Source organism: Prunus dulcis, chromosome 3 (assembly GCF_902201215.1).
Source record: "Prunus dulcis chromosome 3, ALMONDv2, whole genome shotgun sequence".
Taxonomy (NCBI): Eukaryota; Viridiplantae; Streptophyta; class Magnoliopsida; order Rosales; family Rosaceae; genus Prunus; species Prunus dulcis.
In genome coordinates, this window is record NC_047652.1 from 12,317,609 (window position 1) to 12,340,243 (window position 22,635).

The 22,635-nt window shown below is 35.6% G+C and overlaps 1 protein-coding gene across 6 annotated transcripts; it reads left to right on the top strand.

Annotated features, from left to right (window-relative positions):
* The first annotated feature begins 786 nt into the window (after window positions 1-786).
* LOC117623419 (two pore calcium channel protein 1) lies at window positions 787-22,298 on the top strand. Of its 6 annotated transcripts, none has more exons than XM_034354389.1 (24): window positions 788-1,041; window positions 1,147-1,290; window positions 1,396-1,503; window positions 3,068-3,163; window positions 4,200-4,330; window positions 4,944-5,004; window positions 5,431-5,597; window positions 8,158-8,263; window positions 8,436-8,513; window positions 9,544-9,605; window positions 9,899-9,971; window positions 12,674-12,739; window positions 12,841-12,984; window positions 14,327-14,384; window positions 14,747-14,854; window positions 16,517-16,580; window positions 16,858-17,026; window positions 17,838-17,902; window positions 18,026-18,116; window positions 19,083-19,169; window positions 20,268-20,345; window positions 20,808-20,845; window positions 20,947-21,054; window positions 21,931-22,254. In XM_034354389.1, the coding sequence occupies exons 1-23, from the start codon at window positions 907-909 to the stop codon at window positions 21,032-21,034; spliced, it is 2,217 nt and encodes a 738-aa protein (XP_034210280.1). In that variant the 5' UTR covers window positions 788-906; the 3' UTR covers window positions 21,035-21,054; window positions 21,931-22,254. The 6 variants fall into 6 exon arrangements, with proteins under 6 accessions (XP_034210283.1, XP_034210284.1, XP_034210280.1 ...); XM_034354391.1 differs by having other exon boundaries at window positions 8,251-8,263; XM_034354390.1 differs by having other exon boundaries at window positions 907-1,041; window positions 22,001-22,298.
* The last annotated feature ends 337 nt before the right edge of the window (window positions 22,299-22,635 follow it).

Below are 22,635 nucleotides of genomic sequence, written 5' to 3' on the forward strand. Positions count from 1 at the left end.
GGCAAAGTTTAGGTTGAGAGTAGCTGCACATATCTGAGCATTAATTTATGATTTCTGAATTGAGCCATGACTCTGAATATTTGCTCTTGTATACGTGGTAACTTGAGGCCATCAACTCGAACAGTTCTATCACTAATTGCTACAGATGTCGCAGACTCTATATTGGGTATTGATATCTCGTGTTTATGAACAAGCACTAAAGTTTACACTGTTAGAAATAGTCTAATGCAAGAACTTCAGCTTAAGAAATTTTCCCAGGAACCAAACAGGAAGTGAACGAAACCGTAACCCTTAGAATTGCTTACCAAATCCTCATCCTTCTTTTCATCATTCCCCTTGGGATCCTTGGCGGACTTCTTATTGCGCTTGCCGTTGCCGCTTGGGGTGTTTGGATCTTGTGGCGCTATGTTCAAAGAACTCGCGCTCTCCACTTTCTGCTTTCCTCCTGTGCAAGAAAAGCTCAGACCTCTTGCTTTCCCTTTTACTCTCTTCGCTTAAAGAAATGAGTTCGATTTGATTTAAATGGGTAACCCGTTTTACGGTTGGATAATTACTTTTTCCTTATAACGTATCGTGAGGTGAGGGTTACTATTACTATGGGGCCCATGGCCTTTGCCGACATACAACATTCAAAATCTACAGCTTCAGGTGGTAACGGGCCCCATAGCCTTTGCCGACTTAAAACATTTAAAATCTTTAGATGCAGGTCACATCCGTAATTAATACCACAACCCGATCCCCGATCCTACACGTAAATACTTCCGCGGAAAGAGTCCAGCCGAAAAAAGAAGATATTATAAAGCAGCAGACAAAGCGAGTGACAAACTGCCGCAAATAACGTAGTTGTGACCAGACGAAGCAACCCATTTTCTATTTCGGGTCAAACTCAAAAGCGCGACGAAGAGGATGGACAAGAAGCCTCTGCTTGGCGGTGAGGGCAGCGGCGTTCGTTGCGGCGATCGATCGACGGGCTTCAGACGCCGCTCCGATGCCATCACCTTCGGCTCTCCTTATCAGAAAGCTGCCGCACTCGTCGATTTGGTCTGACTCTCTCTCCAAAAACCTTCTTTCAATCTGGCCCTTTACTCTTTGCTCTTTGACTTGCAAATGCATTGCAATCATGGCTGAAATTGCAATAATCTGCAGGCGGAAGATGGCGTTGGCTTGCCTGAGCAGATACTTGATCAAGAAAATTTCCAGAGTGCTGCAAAGTTTTACTTTCTTTATGTTCGATTTAGCTTCCTTTGGGCTTTCCTATATTTTGCTCTCATAATACTCAATTTCCTTGAGGTGAGTTTTTGCTTTTATTTTTATTTATAGTTATTTGGGGTTATTTATTTGTCCAATTTTAGCATCCCCTTTGATTGTTGCTTGGTGTTGGTTAATTCTGTGCAGAAACCTCTATGGTGCGCGAGGTATACTGAATATACATGTAGTGACAGAGACTACTACTATCTTGGGGAGTTGCCATACTTAAATGCTGTTGAGTCGCTTATTTTTGAGGTAACTTCAGCTTTTGGACTCTCTTGCTATTGTAGTTTCATATTCAACTTTCGAATAAAGTTCATCATAAATGTTGGATACCCCATTGGACATTGCTTTTAAAGATTTCAATGAGTTGTTTTAAGTTTACCATTTTAATACCTTACAAACTTTAGAACTCATTAGTTTACTTACGCTATATGTGGAAGGTGAAGTTCTTCAAAATGGGTGTTTGGGTTGGGGTTGGAAGGCTGTAATGTACTGATCTTGTGTGTTTGGGTTTGTAGCTGTCTGGTTGTCTGTCAGCTCTTTGTTTGTTTGTTTCTTTCTGGTGGTGTTGGTGGATTTCTTGTCCACCTGTTTCACCTGTTTTTGTTGTATTTGGCTGGTTATCTTTTTAATTGAATGTTTCTTAATATATATATATATATATATATATATATATATATGTGGAAGGTGAAGTTCTTCAAAATTTTTTGTCCTTGTGTCCAGGAGTGCTGCAAAAATATTTGCACCACTCACGATCACAAGGTGCATATGGAATAATTAAATCATGATAATTAAAACCCAACATGTGGAATTCAAATTGACATTGGAAGGTTGTAATTGCTTTCATTAGAACTTAGGGTCTCTTGATCTGATACATACTTTTACCACTATCCCAAAAGTTTAAGCTGTTATAATGCTGGATAACAATTGCTTTTAGTTCTATTATTTAGCAATTAGATCACACTAACATTTGTTATCCGATTGAGATATTTTGTTCTCCTCTGAAGATGAATTAGGTTTTGTGTAATCCCCCAAGCACTTGTGGTAATATTGGAAGTCCAGCAGACAGTATCAATAAATTATGGAGAGAATTATTATAACTCTATACGGGTTTAATAGACTAGAACCTTAATTGTTTATATTTTTATTTCTATTTCCAACAGACAGAAAACGTCATATATACCACCTACTTGCATTATAGTTTTATTGAAAAAAAAAAACCCTGCTATGAATTATCTCGAACCAGAACTTTGGATTTTCTGAATAAATAATATATTTCATTTTCTTCCCGATAATATTGGGTTGTGGGTGAGGTAATAATTTTGAACATTGGTCTCACATTACTGGTATAGATGTTTAAGGATATTGATTATAAACTCTGTTTGAGTATTATTTTCAAGTTTGTAAACTTATCTCAACCAGTATTAGAATTTAGAGGTACCTTTTAATGACAGTACTCCTTAACAGGTAGGGCTGGATACCATTAGTATGCACAAACAAAATTCCATCTTCTAACAAACTGTAGTTAAAGTTAGAATGCATAAACAATTTATTAAGTAATGTATATTTGTTGTTTACTTAGCAGAAATTGAATATGGAAAATACTTTTTTCCTAGGTGTAGCCTGACTGCCCGATCAGTGCTGGAAAGATGTTGTTTGAAGATTCATGTCGTCCACCTGAGCTTCTTACATTCATTTTTCTGACATTTCGTTTTTTTTATTTTTATGTGTGTCTATTTTCTGTTTTATAATGAATTAGATAGCTAGTTTTCTATTATCTTTTAAATTTTTTCATATTTTACCTTTTCCTGTGCAGGGCATAACACTCATTATACTCATGGTGCACACATTCTTTCCAATTTCATACGAAGGGTTCCATCTCTATTGGAAAAATCATCTTAATCGATTTAAGGTAGGTGTTTGGTTTTGGCTTTATAGTTGGCTGTAATTATGGTCTTGTAGAACCGTTTATGTGATTCAAATCGCGCTTACTTGATTTGCTGCTTGCCAAATCCAAATAATCTGATATGACTTGGTGGGTTGGGTGGGGGAGCTTTGGGTGGTTAGATCCTGGCTACTGTTGGTGCTACCTGTAACCAAGGATGACAATGTTGGTGACATTTGGGCCAAAATGTCCCTTTTTACAAGTTTTAATTTTTTGGTCAAAGTTTTGATTTATTTAACTGTTATGCAATTCTTTATTATATTAGGAATGCAATATAAACCATGAAGGAATTTACATGAATATTACAAAGTATGTATGTTTTTCATGTTTTATCACACAAGACATCTTCAATATGCCTTTCATATTCAATATTCGAAATCTGTATACTAAACTTTTCTTCATAATAGAAGGCAGAAAAATATGGTCTAGGGTTCTGGGTTTTGTACAGATAGAAAGTTATCTTCTTATAAAAGACAACTAAGCAAAGAACCATCCAGCCAAAAATCCTTGAGAAATTGATTTAGGCCTTTAGTCCTTTGTGACAACATATGGTTATTTCTAGAGGCCACAGTTGTACGAAAAAAGTGAACTGCTAAAATGGTAGTGTTCATCTTTTCTAGGCATGTATATTATAATATTTATTTTGTGCATTTGGACCTAACTATTGATATCTTCAGCCTTATAAATAGGGGAAAAGATCTTGAATAGAATTTTTACCCTAACATGGTTCTCAAATAAACTGATTGTATTGATTGAAAATGGGCCCAGAAAGTCTTGATATTGCATAAATAAAGTATGTCGATATTGTCGATATTCTACAGTAATAGTTATATTCGATAGCTTTTCCCTATAAAGAGTTCAGAAAAGAGAGCAGTTTTTGGTGTAGAAATGATAAAATCAAGGTTGAATTCAAAATTTTGATTTGTCCATGGGCTGTAACACCCATATGATAATTTTGTTCTTTTTAGTAATAAATTTGTTTGATTTTGATTTTGATTTTCAGGTCATGGGCCTACTACTTTTGGTTGCTGATCTGATGGTTTATGTTCTCTATTTGTCTCCAACGGCCTTTGATTCCCTTCCTCTCAGGATTGCGCCATACATCAGAGTTATCTTTTTCATCTTAAACTTTAGGTATTGTGTGGAAAACTTGATTCATGTGTTTATTCAGTGTGGAGTACATAGTCATACAGGGAGATTCTTTCAAACTTGGTGGAAAAAAAGCCTGGGGCAAAAAGGGAGATTTTTCCAGCATGCAACCATCTTAGTTCTTTCTTTAGTTTTGCACAAGAAATTTACTTATATCAGTTTAAGCAAGGATGACCATGCAACCTTGACATGTAATTTTTTTTGACTTATGCACAGGAATTTTGCGTATATAAATTTGAACAAAATTATTTGAAGGGACTGTAATTAGACCAAACATGATCATTTGGTTGAACTGTAATATCTTTGTATGGCTTAGCTCTTTGACATCACGTTAGGTGGTTTTTCTCATTGTTATTTAAGGTAACATACCCGTTATGGAGGAAAATAAAGTAACTCTAGGGCAACATCAGATGTAGAGTTAGTTTGATGCTGCGGTTTTGATTTTTTTTTTTATAGTATTAACACGACATGAATTCACAATGTCGTACTTATATTAACGGTTCTTTTTATGGGTAACAACTTTATCTTGATTTAGTTTGATGCTGCGGTGTTGATTTTTTATTTTTTTTCCTTTTTCCCATTTTACTTATATTAATAGGGAGTTGCGGTCGTGCATGCTCATCCTGGCAGGAATGCTTGGCACATACTTAAACATCTTGGTTTGTTAACTATCTTATTGTTGTGCCGTTATTGTTGTGCCATCATTTTGTTAGTTCCTTATTGTCTTACCTGCTACCTTTATTTATATTATTGGCCCCCTCTCCTGAAGCTTGTTGTGGGTAATGGAGAAGAGTCAGATTTTGGGAATATATTGTGTTGGGGAAGTCGTCTTTCCATTATTTATTTCCCACTTTGTATCGAGCTTCTTTGAATTGTAATGCTGCCATCTCTTCTTTGGCAGTCCTCTCTTCACTTGGGGTTATTTACTTGAACTTACAATTTTATCTAAACTTCAATGCTAGGGAGTTCCAAGTATTTGCAGATTTGTCCTCTCTTATATGTAATGTCTCCTTGAGCTCGAGTCTAGTTGACCAAAGATCATGGTCAATGCTAGGCTTTCACTGTTTAATTTTCTTCAATTGCAGGCTCTGTGGCTTTTATTTCTTCTGTTTGCCAGTTGGTTAGCCTATGTCATGTTTGAAGATACCCAACAGGGGAAAAAAATATTTACTTCGTATGGTACCACCTTGTATCAAATGTTTGTTTTATTCACCACGTCCAACAATCCAGATGTCTGGATACCTGCCTACAAGTAAGTGTTGTCTTGAAAATTGATTAGAATCTTACTCTTGTTTCTTTCTCTTGGTTTTGAGTTTCAACCAATAAAGTCTGGTTTGCTACTGCCAAGCTGAGAAATGTTAAATTTTGCTATATATATATTTTTCATGTGTTTCCCATTATTTTGGGCTCCATTTAGATGGAAGGATTTGAAAGAAAGGATTTTTATTTGACAAGGAGGCTAAATTTGCTACAAAAACTCTACCACATTAGAATGAATGTATTTGAAATAACTGGATGTAGTACATTTGAAATGACTACATGCAAGGAATCATTTGAAATCCATTTGTTTTCTTCCTTTCTTGTCCAAATCTTGGCATGCATGGATTGTAATAGTATATGCGAACAATTTTACCTTATAATCCCATCTAAATCCATAGATTTTGAATCCCTCCATCCAAATGGAGCTTTAGGGATTTTTAATTTGAGTTGATTTGGATGGTATGTAACTCCTTGGAGATAGACGGGAATTAGGAAATATTGAAATCCTATTGCCTTCTTTAAAAACAATAATAAAAATTATATCTGTCTCTCTTCCCTATGTTTAATTCTGAATTACCTAACCTCTTTTTGAAGAGGAAGAAACATTTATTAATAAAAATAAAACAATACAATCTGTGGACAAGAAGTACACTTCAGAATACAGAATCAAACCCAAAAAAAAAGGGGAAAAGAAGAAAAAGTGAAAATCCTACAAAATGTTATTTGTTTAACAAGAACAACTAATCCCAACTTATTGTTGCCTTCCAATCTAATATGCTTCTGTCAAGTTTTGCATGATGCCCCTTTCATTAGCTGGTTATCTAGCTGGTCGGTTTCTCGTCCACCTTGTTTTTGTACTGACTTTGGGTGCTAATACAATTTTGTTTTCGTGTACTAAAAGAAAAAGGATTTCCAACAAGTCTACATCTCTAAAACCATTAGATACAGAGGCCCACAAGGATGACCAAAACTTCACACAGCTCTTCCACCTCTGCCCCTTTATGCTCTTCAAAATTTCTTCTGTTCATTTCCATCCAAATCATCCTTATTACCTTTAACCAGAGTTAAATAACAGTTGGGCGATGATTGACTTGATTGACAATTTCACCCTGCTCTCTGCACATCACTCACTAGGTTGGAGCTAAATGCTGATCTGGTCTTCTTTGTTGGAAGCTGATCACACATGTTTAGCTTCAAATGAGCAACTCTGACCTTGGGAGGGGCTTTTGCCTTCCATTTTATCCGAGCTGGTTCTAAGATGCCTGAAATTTGATTTGCAGGTAAATTCCCCTGCACATTTGAGTCTCTAAGATGCCTATTTGTTTAGCTAGCATGTGCTAGCCAGACTAGTGGACAATTTATTCATTGTTCTCTTCTTTTTTAAGGAAATTACATTTCTTATAAATAAAACAATTTCCCCTGCACTTTCCATTCTCCATAGCCTTGAATCGGATCGCTTTGTTGTCAATCTGAAGGTCCATTTGAGCTGGTTCAAAATTTATTTATAGACAGTTATCCTTCCGGAACTGTTATGAAAATTTGGAGGAAGTTTTTTTCCTTCTTATTATTCTGTAATAATTTTTGAACATGTGGGTAATGTAAAAAAATCAAGAAGGTATTGCTTTCATATTATGGACACATTATGGGATAAAAATCAATGAGAAATAAGCAAATCAGAATAAATGCAAGAGAAAAGTCAGCAGAAGGAAAGTCACCACGAAAAGTGAAGGGGGATCAGTCAAGCAAAAGGGAAATCAACTTAAATGCACGAGAAAGAGGAAACTATATCCAGCTCTGTCAAGACAGAGAAGAAAAGTTTCTCTTTAGATGGCTACTTTAAAGTGCTTGTAGTGCATTTAGAGCTTTATTTATTTATTAAGTTCTTTTAGGCCCTGTTTGGTTCACGGAACGGATTTGAGGGGAAATCATTTCTCATGTCATTTCCCAAGGGATGGAAAATGGAAGATTCCTTTCCCATGTTTGGTAATGCTGGGAAAGTAACCGAGAGATATCACTTTATTTCCTTTCCCATGTTTGTTTTGAGTAGGAATGGAAAACAAAGTTTGTATAATTTTCCAATTATACCCATATTAAATCAAATAAAAAAAGAATGCATTTAATGATATATTGTAATTCTAAATTGTTAATGGGGACAAGATGTTCATGAAAAATATGCATTTAATGTTGACTCATTTTCCCAAACTTTCCCATGAGGGAAAACAAGACCCGAGTTGGGAGGAGGGCTTCACTTTCCCCCCTACTTTCCCATGCTTGGACTTACCAAACATGGGAAAGTAATTGATTTCCCATCCCACAAGCCTCTTTTCCCATGAACCAAATGGGGCCTTAATAGCATTTCTGGACACATTAGGATTTCTGGAAGTTTAACATTGGCATTTTCCTTTTATTTTAGCTTCTAGAGATTGTTTGTTCCTCTGCAAATTGGTATTAGAGTAGTTTACAGTTTTATTAATGTTTTCTTATTACATGATTTGCACTTTTATTTTGTTGGTGCCACTATTTAATGAAATGTTACTATATTTATTATTTAGGGATTCACGTTGGTATTCCTTGTTTTTTGTTCTCTACGTGCTGCTGGGAGTTTACTTTGTCACTAATTTGATCCTTGCTGTTGTATACGACAGCTTCAAAAGTCAGGTGTATTTCATTTATCTACTTTGCGCTCTTATGCATGTGTTTAACTACATGACTGCAACTGCTGTATTTGTATTTGGTCTTCACTTGTTTAGCTGCTGCTAGAGCTTACTACACTAGCAGTGTTGATGGAAAAAATATGAATGCACATGCTTATATCTTATTTGTTTTGTAGCTTGCAAAACAAGTTTCTGAGATGGATCAGTCGAGGAAAAGTATACTAAAAAAAGCCTTCAATTTATTAGATAAGGATGTAAGTAATGGTTGCTGCTCATCCTTTAGATCTTCCTTTGGACTGCTTTTCAATAACTTTTGCTGATTTCTTTCATACAGGAAATAAGAGATATGAGCATCTTCCTTTATACATTTATTATTCAGTTTCTCATCTCTATATTTAGTGACTTCTCATCTATCAGACCTTCAATGCTTAAGAAAATAACGGAAAAAGGGAACGGAAAATTTTAGGTTTTGGATAAGGTTCAAGAGAAGAGGGGTAAGGAAGGAAGAGGGAAGCAAAACATATTTGCATTAAGATTGTTAGTTGGAATGTATGAAGATTGGGGGGCACAATGAAAAGGAAGGTAATAAAGAAAGTTATCGTAAATTGTGGTGCAGATAGTGTTACCCAAGTCATGTAAGAGAAAGAGTGGTCACCAAAGTGGCTTTTATCAATTGTATGATTTTTATTCTATTCTAATCTGAAGAGGTGGTGGGTCCAGCGATCATCACCAAAGCCTTTTAGGCATGTAGATATGTGGCTTGAACATCAATCTTCAAAAAAAAATTTATAAAATGCTGGGCAGATGGGGGGCAGATGGGGAGGAACAAGTTTGGGGAGGGTTCAAATTTATGAGAAATTTGAGAGCTTCAAAGGAGAAAATTAAGTTTATGGGTTGCTACACTGCCAGTTGGATTTATTGAATGCCAAGCAAAAGAAAACTAATTACTCCATCTGAGTTTTGTTGTAAAAAATGTGCTTTGTATGTGCATGTTTGTCTCAGATTCTGTAATTATAGTGAGTTATCTTTCCTTGAACTTCCATCCTTGTTATCAGTTTTTTCTTTCTCTTTTTTCCCACTGGGAAAACACTGTTTATTTAATTTGTAGCAATGCCGTAGATCTTTAGCCGGGATTGTAGGTAAAACATAATCATCATAATTATATTTACATTTATATGGAAGTTTCTTCTGTTGCGTGTGGTGTGTTGATTATGTTCTACTGCTATTTTCATTTTGTTGCATGTCATATTTGGTCTAAGTGTTCCATCATTTTGTGTTTGACAGAATGTTGGATCTCTCAATAAGGATCAGTGCATTCAACTATTTGAGGAACTAAATAAATACAGGTATTGATGGTTCAATCTCATCCATATCAATGTTCCATGTATATTTTGAGGTCTTTTTGCTTGAATGTGAAAGTGAGTACTCAGTGTCTTACTAAGTTGACTGCCCCTTTCGTGCTTGCCTCACATAAACAGACCAACTAGTTATTTCTTATACTGTGTCAGTGTTACTTTGTCCTGATCTATCTTGTGTTGTAAAATATTTGCATGTGTCAACTGCTAGTTTGTGATTTTTATTATTTCATGATGTCGACCTCGCAAATGTTGAAATATTTCTTTGTTTAAATTTTGTTTAGGACTTTGCCAAAAATATCAAGGGAAGAATTTGAGCTGATATTTAATGAGCTGGATGCCAGTGGTGATTTCCAGGTAGATTAATTTCTTCTGGCTCTTAATTAGACTAGTTTTTTTTTATTCTTTAGTATGAATTTGACACATTCATTATTTTTATTTTTTTCATCACCTAGATTAATTTTATTGATTATTTTGTTTTCTAGTATTTATAATTCAACTAGAACTGCCCTTTTTTTAGTAAGGTGTGCACTTGACATCTAAATACAACAATCCACGGTTGTGGACACAAAACGTTATGCTTTAGTGGATAACCCATGGGTAGAGGGTTTCATAAATTTTAGTGAGTGATACTATGATGAGTTTTACAAATTTTACTTTGGCTCCACTGACATCCACACAATTGCTCTCCTAGCCCGCCCTCTAAAAAGTTTCCCTTGCTTGCCCATTTTACCATCACATAGTCCATTTTTCAAATTTTCTTTTTCAACATTCAAAATTTGGAGAAAAAGGGTCCTGACCAGCCAACAGTAGGGAGAAGGGAGAAGGGGGAAATATTTATTATTAAAAAAAAAAAAAGAGGAATGAGGGCAAATGATGCAGGGTGGTAGAGAGGAATTATCTAGGTGCCCCGAGAGCCACCATTAAGATAATGCGGTCCTTATGGTAATCCTGTGAAATTTTATAATAATGCACTGGTGCATGCCAAAGTGAGGTGTGGGGTTGTGCGACACACCTCATTCCAACTCAATGAGCATGTCGCTTTTTGAAAATCTTTTGTATGGATATCATTTTCCCATTTGATACAAACATTGATATGTATAATTAATTGGTACAAAAATTAGTTATGCCAATTATAAGCAAGATAATTGGCTTTCCAAGTAGAAATTGGGCGTGTTCTTAGTCAAGAAAATAAGCCAATTTCGGGCCTCTGTTTATGGGATAGAGCTAAATTTTGGGCATCTCTTTGGGCCTCTGTTTCTGAGCAGTTCAAGGATTATCACTACATCATCTTGAGAGATATGGAAGCGTCTTAAGATGATTTTATATAAGTGTTTTCTAGTTTTAGATATATATATATATATATATATATATATTCCAGAGCAGTAGGCTAGCTATATTTGTTCCTTATTCTGTTGTTTTTTGAGTTCAGTTTCCCTTTTGTTGTTTGATCGAGGATAATTTTCCTTTTGATTATCAATACAAACGTTTCTATTCCTAAATAATAATAAAAAAGAAAAAAGAAAAAAAGCCAATTTCCTCTTAACAGAGAAAAGTTGGATGAGGATTAACATCTTTTTCTATTTATGATAAATAGTGCAAGCTCTCAACCATTGGTGTTACCGTTCATAAGGAGTTCATTCTTGTATTCTGATCACGAGGCACTCAAGTACTTGAATTCGGACAGGAAGTTGAATGTCCAATGTGCTAGATGGAGTTATTTCTAACAAGAGTATACCTTTATTCTCAAACATAATATTGAAAAGGCTGGTTGATTCACTGAGTCATAATTCTTTGTCCGGGAAAGTTGTGGGATTTAAACGAGTAAAGAGGGGTCGGTTGCCTCTTGCACATGAATTGTGGCAGGTCATCAGTATGGATTTTATTCTGGGTCTTACAATGACTATCAAAGGCTGTCAATTTTCTAGCAGTAGACAGACTTTCTAAAACTAGGCATTTCATTCCCTGTAGCAAGACTTTTATGCAGTGTACATCGCCATAATATTCTTCAAAGAGGTGTTGCATTTACATGGACTGTCAATAACCATAGTTTGTGATTGAGATGTGAAGTTCATGTGCTATTTGGGTGAACATTGTTGAAACTATTGCATACCGAACTTCTCTTTCCAGCCCTTTTCATCCTCAGATTGAGGGAAAATCCAAAGTGGGTGAACAGAAGGGTGATTGTTGAGACACTTCATGTGACTAATTGGGATCTTATTCTTCCCATGGCTGAAGTTGCATGTAGTGGTTAACCCTGTTGTAGTAATTGGTGGTGGGATCTATCTTGGGAAAATATGTTTTCTGTAAAACTAACCCTAGCTTACCCAAACTAACTACAGAGAGAACACATTCAGTTTTATTAAGAGAAAGATTAACATTTTTCATGATCCATTGATGCAACTCTTGGAGTATTATCTAGAGTCTCAACTCTTCTGGTTGAGAATCAGCAGCATTTTGCCATGTAGAGATAAATTGTACTACAATCTTTGTAGATAAGTCTTATCACCGGTTGGGATCATTGCACAATAACTAGTGTTTGTGATTTATATCTCCTTGCTATGCCATACTTTCATAGTAGGAGATCTTAATTATGTTCCAGCACTAATCCCTCTTATTGTTAATTTGTTACTAAAGTACTGCCCTGATTTTCCTATAGCTCATGACTATCTGTCCACATATGAATTCCAAACTAACTTGTTTTAAGGGCTTACTGTGGAACACATTTTACACTTCTCTTATGGGCTTTTGGGAAAATCAGTTTTTTCCTCTGTTAAATTTTTGGCAGATCCAATCTGTTAAGGAGTTGAAATAGTTAAATAATTCTCCTATTAAATCGTGAGTCTGCTGATGAGATCTGGGTTTAACTTATCTTTGCTAGTATCTCTCTGATTGATATTTTTATTATTTTTTCTATATACTGCCCTTCCTTTGATACATGTGCATGTTAGCATGTATCTTGTGTGTACTTTATATATTAAGTTTCATTTTGTCACTATCATTTGTTAACTCTGCATCTCCCTGATTTATTTGCTGGACATTATCTGTTTCACTGGTAGATCAACTTGGAAGAATTTACAGACCTTTGCAATGCCATTGGTCTAAGATTCCCGAAGGAGGATACTGTAAGTTGAATTGCTTAGACCCAAAACACAAGAAAGTTGCTAGTTCATTTAATATGATGGTGAAGTGTTCTTATACTGGACACTTTAAATTTTGGATGCAGCCATCTTTGTTTGAAAAATTCCCTTCATTCTACCATTCATTATTGTCTGAGAAGTTGAAGGCCTTCGTACGGAGCCCCAAATTTGGATACATAATATCCTTCATACTCATAGTCAATCTGGTTGCTGTTATTGTCGAAACAACGGTATGGCTTGAAACTCAATAGAAATTACACAACTGCTCTGCATAAATCAGTGTGCACACATACGCATGCACAAATACATGTATTCATATACGGAGCTTCTAAAGAGAGATCCCCTTTTACTATTCACCAAGAGGGATTGCAGGTTAGGCCAACCATCAATGCGATCCGATGATCCGAACTGTTTAATTTCTAGGACATCATTCAAGGATCATAGTTGCAAAAATTCACTGAAATCTGAAATTATTAAGACATCTAACAATAACATAGCAGATGGACGAACACAATGTTTCCACTAATACAGCGAAATGTGCATTATCATAATAAAATGCTCAACAATCTCAGATTTTGCTAATTTTTTGTTGGGAAGATTCTAAAATGGGGACCTAAAAACTAGGAGGTTTGGATCTTTAAACCACAATGCAGAGTGCTCCCAACAATGGTATCCCTTTCAACTATTCATCCCTAGGGATCCCTCTTACGAAGTGGATTGATACAACATTTATCATTATATAACATTAAAATTTGAATTGTCAAACTTTAATTGAGAATAAAGTTTTACTAAATTTAAGGGTTAAATACCAAAATGGTTCCATGTTTTATTATGTTGGCCAACTTGGTTCCTGTGTTTTCAATTTGGCAAATTCTGTCCTTGGGTTTGGAACTGTCAGGCGATGTGGTGCATTTCATTAAATTCCCTTTTAATTTTTTTATAAAATAAATAAAAGATATAACTATTTGAATTCAATTTAAAACAAAATAAATACAGCCTGAACTAATAAAAACAAGATTTAAAATTAAATAATTAAAAAGGAAAAGAAACCACTATCCCATCCCAGCCAGCCTCCCCCTCCCTGCCTATGGCAGCCGCCATCACCCTTCTCCCTCTGTCTCCCTCTCCCCCCTCCCCCCAACTCACCATACTGTCCACCTCGACCCCCAGCCACTTTCCCTACCAAGGCCACAACCCCATGCCACACCCAGCTCCCATTTGCCCCATCCTCGGCGGCTCCCACAGATCTCCCACCTGATCTAGCCCCATCTCTGCCCGCCTGGTCGTCGTCCTACTCCACACAACCCACACACTCCTCTGTCGTGCCCCTCCACCAAAAAGACTACTGATATCTATTCTTGTCAATGCAAGAAAACTATCTCTTTCACGTTTTGTTTTTATCTGCATTCATGTTTCATTATTTACGAAGGGTTCAATGGAATGTTATGCCACTTTCTTGTTAACCATGGTTTGAATAATTTGAACATTTTCTAGCTCATTATTAATTGCTGTTATTATTTATATATCGACTTGTATTGCGATGTATGTTAATTTTGAATTTGGTGGCTTCAGCTTGATATAGAAAACAATACTGGTCAAAAGGCGTGGCAAGCGGCAGAGTTTGTCTTTGGTAAGGGCTTCCTACAGCATTAATTCTTCTGGTACTGTCTTCCTTGGAATAGGAGTTGAATAATGATGCATTTAGTTTTGAAGATGTTTATAGCCTTCTAAATTTCAAAATGTTCTAAAACTTGTGGCCTGGGGTTATTATATATATGAAAGAAAGCACAATCATATATTCCAACCAGTTAAAGTACTTCAATTTCCAGTTTTCGGTTGCTGATGAATAATTAGAGTACATCTGGTTGTTATTAACAATCATATGCATTTTCTTTAGTTTTCTCACAGGCAGTTGTTGATGTCAGTTATTGAGAGCTATTTCTGGGGACCTTGGCTTTAAATTGTTCAAATGGTTTGTTTTGTGTCCCACAGGGTGGATATATGTACTGGAAATGGCTCTGAAAGTCTATTCTTTTGGATTTCAGAACTATTGGAGGGATGGTCAAAATCGCTTTGATTTTCTGGTCACATGGATAATAGGTAACCTGTACGGACAATCACATACAATGTTTAAAACTTTAATGATGAATGAAGTGCCTTAATTGTAAACCAAAATAGTTCTTTTGCACGTGTACCCTCATATAAATTCTATTGTTTGGTCATTGTCTTGAATTGGTTTATTAAGCAACAGGATAAGAAAAATGTTCAAGACAACATGTGGCCCAAAGAGGCTCTTGGTAGGGAACATCTTGATACAGTCCTAATCTTCATGGGAAGCACTATCAAGTGTCTCACAAGTACAAAACTCCATGACCCAGAAGGACATATTACTTGCTAAGCATGCCATCTCTAAAACCTCACATTACCTACACTACACATATATCTGAAAAGATTCACTTTTTATTTTAATCTAAGCTTAATTATTGTTGTGCCTCCTAGACTATCATCCGAATCTCACTTTCTCCCCTGAATTTTATTTTGTCACACTTAAACCCCTGAATTTAACTTCCATGTCTGACATTTCCCACCTCCGTTAAGTCTTTCAACAAATTTGTAAAGTTTGATGACATGGCACAACTGGGTTGGTTTTTTCGGCCTACATGTCATCTTTGTTGGTGCCAAGCGGACAAACAATTACTAAGAAATTCTTTATGAAAATTCTTATCTTTTAAAAAAATTAAAACAAAATAATACTAAGTTGAAATAGAAAATTTAAAATAAAATAAAAAAACCAAAACAATCCCCTGCTCGCTGGACACCTCTCCTTCTCTCTCTGCATACTCCATCAACAGAGAGCAAATAAATCCAACTTGGAAGAGACAATTAATAGCACTTAGGCTACAGAGCTGTGGCAGCCTATGAGGAGTTGGATAACAGTCGAGGGACTTCAATAACGCCATTGAAGAGGAAGAGAGATGGCTTTTTTAGGGGTGTTGGATGGTGAAGCTTTGTTTATAATTTGGTATATGATCTTAAAAATAATTTCTAACATATCAAGATCTTCGAAGTATTGTTCAATATATAACTTCACCACCCAAACTATTTTGTGTATACGTCGTCATGTTAGGAGTAATTTGCTGAATTTTAGGTTGACTTTAGACACTATCTAGAACTGTGGGATGATTGTAAGGGGTTACTTACCTATTTTACCTCTCTGTATAGCTATTTGCTCCTTTTACTGGACAATAACATGCATTAATTAAATCCCCATTTTCTCTACTTTCAACATTCTCAGCTTTTTATTAGACCAAATTGATTTTTACCTTCATTTTCGACAAGTTCAGAGCAAAGAATTTTAAAGATGATATTCTTTAAGTCTGTCATTTATGTTTTTCGCTGATTATTGTGGCCCCATTCAACATTATGTGTCTCTTTCCTTGTAAGCATTGCCCTCCCCTACCGTCTTCCTATTTGGTAATTCACTGTAAATTGCATAGGTATTTCACCTTTCCAAGAATCTCATGTTTCGAACTGGGAAGTTAAAGCAGTAAACCTGAACTTTCAGACTAGGTATCAGTCTGGGAACACATCGGAGCAAGAAACCTAACTAAAAAGATGTCATTTACATTTATTAACTTGATATGTGCAATCATGTTTTTAACGTATTATTTCTATGGCTAATTAAATTTGGATTTTGTGCATCATTCTTATCATTATTAGATTGCATAATATATCTATGACGAATGATTATCACTTTTGCAGTTATTGGGGAAACTATAACTTTTGTGACTCCTGACGGACTAATTTTTTTCTCAAATGGAGAATGGTAGGGGCAATCTAATTCTTATACTCTATGCTATTAGCTTTCCTATATTTCCGCTTTTTACTGGTTCTAATTTTTTGTTGATGAACTATCTTCAAGCCAGAGATTTCTTGTAGGCTCGGAGTTCTTGTGTCTGCAAGTTTAGGTGCAAGACTCCAAGCAGGATTCTTTCTTGTGCCTAGAGTTTAGGCACATGACTTCAAATAGGACAGTCTTTCATGATTACAAGATTTTTGTAGGACAATGAATGTAATTGAATTTCTGATTTTCTTGTTCACAGGATTCGCTACCTTCTCATTGCAAGAATGTTACGATTGATTAGGATCCTGATGCATGTCCAGCGTTACCGAGCATTTCTTGCCACGTTGTTAAGTCTCATACCAAGTTTGATGCCATACCTTGGGACCATATTTTGTGTAATGTGTATCTATTGTACACTTGGGGTACAGGTAATACAGTGCTATTTTAAACTATCATTTGTAACTTTTTTTCGTCTTTCATTAAAAAAAGAGGACAAAGGGTTCCTCTGGCCCACCAGACCAGACTAGTAAACTCTAGAATTTAAAATAGCAACCAAAAAGCTACAAAAAATAAAATACAAATAATAATAAAACTATCACAACAATACTGTAAGGCACTACAGCTTTCCAATAAGACGCGTTCGTTTTAGTCCTACAAAAAGTAAAAGATAACATTTTCCTTTTACTTGAATGATGTCACACCCTTATTGACTCTATTCTCTATATATTATCTACCATCCTATATTATTATTATTATTATTATTATTATTATTTGTTTATTTTCTTATTTGTAAAGAAAGGCTGAAAACTTCTACATATTTTACCATTTGAGATACAAATAACTGCTATAAAACCAAGATAAATATCAGAATTCTGGATACCAACTGATGTCGCAGCATTTCAATTGTTTATATTTGTTCCTACTCTGAATCAAACTTATGTCTAACGTCTAAGATACTGTGATTATCTGCCCTATGATTTTTTGACCAAAATTGAGGAATACTTTTGGTGCCTCTAGTATTCTTATTTATTGAATGATTTGATTCTCAGTTTGAAAGGTTCCATGTTGTCTAAGGCAGACAGTGGTTACTGAATCCATTTGTAATTATATGGCATGGCATGTCTTCCAAACCCCTTCGTAATACACTCACGTTTCTGAAACTATAGTATAATCAAACCTTCAACCTTTATACCAATTTTATAGCGGTCCCTAAGGATTTCTTTATTTTTTAATTTGTAGGTATTCGGTGGAATTGTTAATGCAGGAAATGCCTCTTTGGAAGGAACAGATTTTTATGAGAATGAGTATCCTTTGTCATTGATGGGGACTCCTTTCGTTAAACCTGCAATATTTGGTAGAATATCAAACAGGATTGCTATTATCTCCTTGTTAAATGTTAATTCATTGACTTTTCTTGACATAATCAGCTATTTACTTTTCAACTTCAATGACTACCCAAATGGGATGGTGACACTTTTCAATTTGCTAGTCATGGGGAACTGGCAAATTTGGATGGAGGTATATAAATGTCCCTATTTTTTTTGTATTTTGTTTAGTAACATATCCCGTATTTTTCCCCCTAGCCCCCCATTAGCCCCACTGGATGGGGAAAAGAGAAATGCCCTTTTCTTTAATAACTTGGCAATTCTTAGGACCTATCTGAATGCAGGAGACAAAAAATCCTGGGAATCTGTCATAAACAAATCATGCATAACTGAAAGCCAAATGGTCTGTCTATCTGTAGTCCATAGTAGATTGGACTGGTTATGTTAAATACCCTGTCTTAAACTTTAAATCTGTGGGTGATAGATCAAGAGCAGAATGTCCTTGTTTGCAATACTTTTTTAGGATGCTTTTCTATTGGATGTGTACTGCTCATACTTCTGTGTTTCCTTCGCTGTGGGTTGGTTTACTTTAATGCCTCTAGCTTATTTATTTCTGTATATTTCTTGCATAATTTTGTTATTATACGTTTCTTGAACATTCCACTTCATTTGCTGAACCACATATGGTTCATGGAGCAGATTTCAGAATTCAGACTTTTTTAAAGTTGTTCAGGAACACTTTGGCCTCGTTTGGTGGGTAGGATAAGTAGTGCGATTGGATTAGCTTAATCGAATACTATGTTTCGTGCTAAAAACTGAATGTGGATAGGATGAAAGGATAATCCCACCATAATCCCATTATGTGCATTTCTGTAGGATAACTTACCTTATCAAAAAGGTGGGGTACATAATCCCACTACTCCAACCCTTTTGACCTTGAACCCAAGACCCTGGAACCGCGACACAAACCCGGGACACAAGTCCCAATAAATGATATTATCCTTTCTATCCAATGTAATACATTTTACCTCCTAATCCAATCTAATCCTAGTCACCAAGCATGGCCTTTAAGCAATTATAATCATTTTTGCCTTATATTTGGTCAAAGAAGAAATAAATAGCTATTATGTCACTGATCATTTATGTTTTACTATTTCAGGGTTACAAGGAACTAACAGGAACTTGGTGGAGCCTGGCATATTTTGTCAGCTTTTATCTTATAACTATCTTACTCCTATTGAATTTGGTGAGCTACAAAAATGTTACTGCAATATTTCATCTGTACTTTATTACATGCATGCATGCAAATATATCCTGTATGCATGAATGCTCATGCAATTCATACATTGATGCATACAAATGTACGCCTCAGATTTCACATTGGGTGAAACAATCCTCTTCTGAATAGATTTTTCTATGAACATTATAAAATTGCAACTAGGGAGTTGGAAGCTCTGCTCCAGTTCCATTCCTTATCTAAGGAGCATAAGCTCTTTCCAACAATGATTGGGGAAAAAGGCTGCTATCTCAGACTCGAATTTGGACTGAACATACGGAGTTGGACAATGAAATATAAAGTAAACTGCAGGCCTTGTGCTTTGCAGAGAGAAGCAAGAGGTGGGGGTGAGGGGAGCAAGGTCTATCCCAATCGCCACATGGATTGGTGGAAAATCCACACCTAGTGCCCTATCAAAGTGCTTTTATACTACCTAAGTTCCTAACACTTGGCAGAAGACTCTAAATTTTAGTCCATAGGCATAAGGTACCCGCAAACAAGAAAATGGTTTATGATTAACTCAGTCGATGCATGGATAAAGTTCTCAATGAATTAAATTCAGTCAACGTGCAAAAGGGATTCTTAGTTTCTTTTTTAGTTTGTTTCTTGATTATAATCCACACTAAAACCTTTGAAACTAAGATGCATACTAGACAGCGGTATGTTTCAGGATACTGAATCATTCTCAGTACAATTTCTTTTCTTTATATTATATTTTTTTTGAAAAAGAGAAGAAGAGATTATCTTTTTCTCTATATTTTATTGTTTTAAAGCATCAAAATGAGGTTGGTAAGCTTTTTATTTATCTGTTGGTTAGCAAATGTTGTAAGTAAAGAAATTTGAGATTCTACACATCTATATGCAAACTCAATCATTGGAAATGATGTGATCTTGGCATTTGTAGGAACACTTTAATCAGAAAGATTGAATAAAGTGGTCTTAGATACTGAGGCTGGCTTGTACTTAGCATGGGTGTTTTGTGTCTCATCATGCATATCTCTCAGTTTCGCTAAAGATATTACAGAAAGTAAACCAGAAATTTGTTTTTTTTGGTAAATGTAATTTCAGGTAGTAGCTTTTGTCTTGGAGGCTTTCTTTGCTGAAATGGATCTTGAGACATCAGAAAAATGTGAAGAAGATGGGAAGGTAAGTATCTTTTGGGTTGTTATTCATATGAGCCCTTATTTTGTCTTCATTTATGCCGTTGGGACTCCTTGTCAAACATATGTCAAATGTACATTTTCAAATTATAACCCATAAATTCCCTGGTGTCGGATTAAAACTATTCATGCATTAAATAGTTGATGTGACAGCTGGCTAATTTTGAATTGACTTTTATGGTCTCTATAAAGAGCCAGCACAAGTAGTTTTCTTCATGATCTGGTTTTTTGTACAGAGTTTGGCCCTAATGATTTCTGTGCATTATAAGGGTTGACCTCATGCCAACCCTGAAATTTTAGGATGAAAAAATTCTTGCTGGGTTGGAAGCTTGAATCAACCCTGAAGTTTTTCATTTTTCCTGTTTTTATTGAGTCATGTATAATAGACCTGTGGTCATTATCAATTCAGTGCTACCAAATGAGTTTAATTCTGTCTTACTTTATTTAGGAAGTGGAAGGAGCAAAAGATCGACATCGATCTTTGGGGTACGTATTTCTAAAAAATTGTGGCTATGTCAAGTTGTTACCTAAGCCTATTCTTAAAAGTGCTACAGATAGTCTAAACTCAAATCTTGCATTTTGTGCAGCTCCAAAAGTCGAAGCCAGAGAATTGATGTTCTTCTCCACCATATGTTGAGTGCAGAGCTAACTGAGACACAGCCCTCTAATGCATAGCTTCCTATATTTCCATTGTGGTAACGAATTCCCTTTTATCTCAACTCGACTGTTAAAATATTTCTTTCTTTCAAAAATTTCTCCTGTAGCATCTGATCTTGAATATGAATGCACCGTATTGTGGATTAATGAGTTATATTTTTCAAATGGGTGCTTCTACTCATACACCACTAAAAACTTTATTGAATGTCAAATTTGTCCTTTTTGTGAAAGAACAAATTATTGACAAAGGCTATTTGAAAGTGACGCACACTCAATTTCTTCACCCTAAAACCCTCAAGTAAACCCTAAGCCACGCTTTAACTCACAGGCTCACAGAGGGATGCAAGTTATTTTCGATGAATGGATACTCAAACCGATTTCATTAGTCTTCATACCGATAAGGTGAGTGAGAAAAACATTATAATTGACAACTTAGGCTAAGCCTCAATTTTTCCTGATCTTGACCTGATCCAAATTAAGACCAAAAAGCCTGTCAAGCACAAGATATGTTGAACGAGCTGGTGGTCTAGGCCTCCACCCGGGCATAGGGTCCTGGATTGACTGCTGGTTAAGTTGGAGCTCTGACAATAGAAATCATGGGTAACTAAGAATATCCTGATAATTAAGGCAATCTAAGATATAGCTTCAAATTGTGGGTGCCAGGAATATTTCATTTTAAGATTCCATGTTGTTTAATAGGACTTGTACAACACTTGACTTCCGGTATCTTAATGCCTTGGCTGAGTGGTGTCAGACTGATTAACTTCGATTGTGCTTCTCTCAATTTTTGGGCATTGTCGATACAGTTTTCAGATAAATGAGCATGGCATTGACATAGAGTAAGTTTTGTTTAGGCATTCCATCAATTAGCTAGGTTGGTCATTTTGACTTATATTTTATGTGATTCTTGGCAGATTGTGTTTATGGAACTATAGAAACAGCGAAGGAAATATCGACTCAAGAAGGCTACCTCTCTGTCTTCAGATTCTCTTGCTGGTCTGAGAATGAAATCTTTTTGGAAGTGAGACCTTGCTGGAGACGAATACATTGTTGTTGTGCAATGGACTATGTTCCTACATTTAGGTTCGATCAACGAGTGCTTTTACCATGATCCTGTTTCCAGTAATTTTTGTTTTCACATTTTTGCTACTGATACACAGATTGTTCATCAAATTTGTAAATTTGTTGTAATGTTAATTGATTATACAAGTAAAACCACTAAAAGGTATATGGCTTTATGAGTGGCATCTCCTGTAAATATTTTATATATTTTCAACCTTCATTTAAAATTTTAAAGTCAATTAAATTAGCAATTTATCCAGAACCTCCTTTGAATATAGGGATTCTCACATTTGTTGTTTGGAATTTGTTTTGGCAATTCCAGCTCATTTATTCCTGGCGTTTTGGGGTCTCTAGTAGAGGGTGGCCGCAGAAAGCCAACTAATTCATTCCCAAAGGTTATAATGCAGTTCAAAAGTTCAAATTCTAGCTTTTGGGGTGAAATTTTTTGGACCGTTGGATGGAGAAAGAGAGAAATTGCAATCTGACTATTCTTTTTGTTCGAATATAAAAGCTTTCATTGAATTGGAGACCAAGCCTTTGAGTACAAGCGAAGACTA

Coding starts and splice junctions, on each gene's coding strand:
- LOC117623419 (XM_034354389.1), top strand. CDS start 907: ATGGACAAGAAGCCTCTGCTTGGCGGTGAGGGCAGCGGCGTTCGTTGC. Junction 1,291..1,395: donor TAATACTCAATTTCCTTGAG/GTGAGTTTTTGC, acceptor AATTCTGTGCAG/AAACCTCTATGGTGCGCGAG. Junction 4,331..4,943: donor TTTTTCATCTTAAACTTTAG/GTATTGTGTGGA, acceptor TTATATTAATAG/GGAGTTGCGGTCGTGCATGC.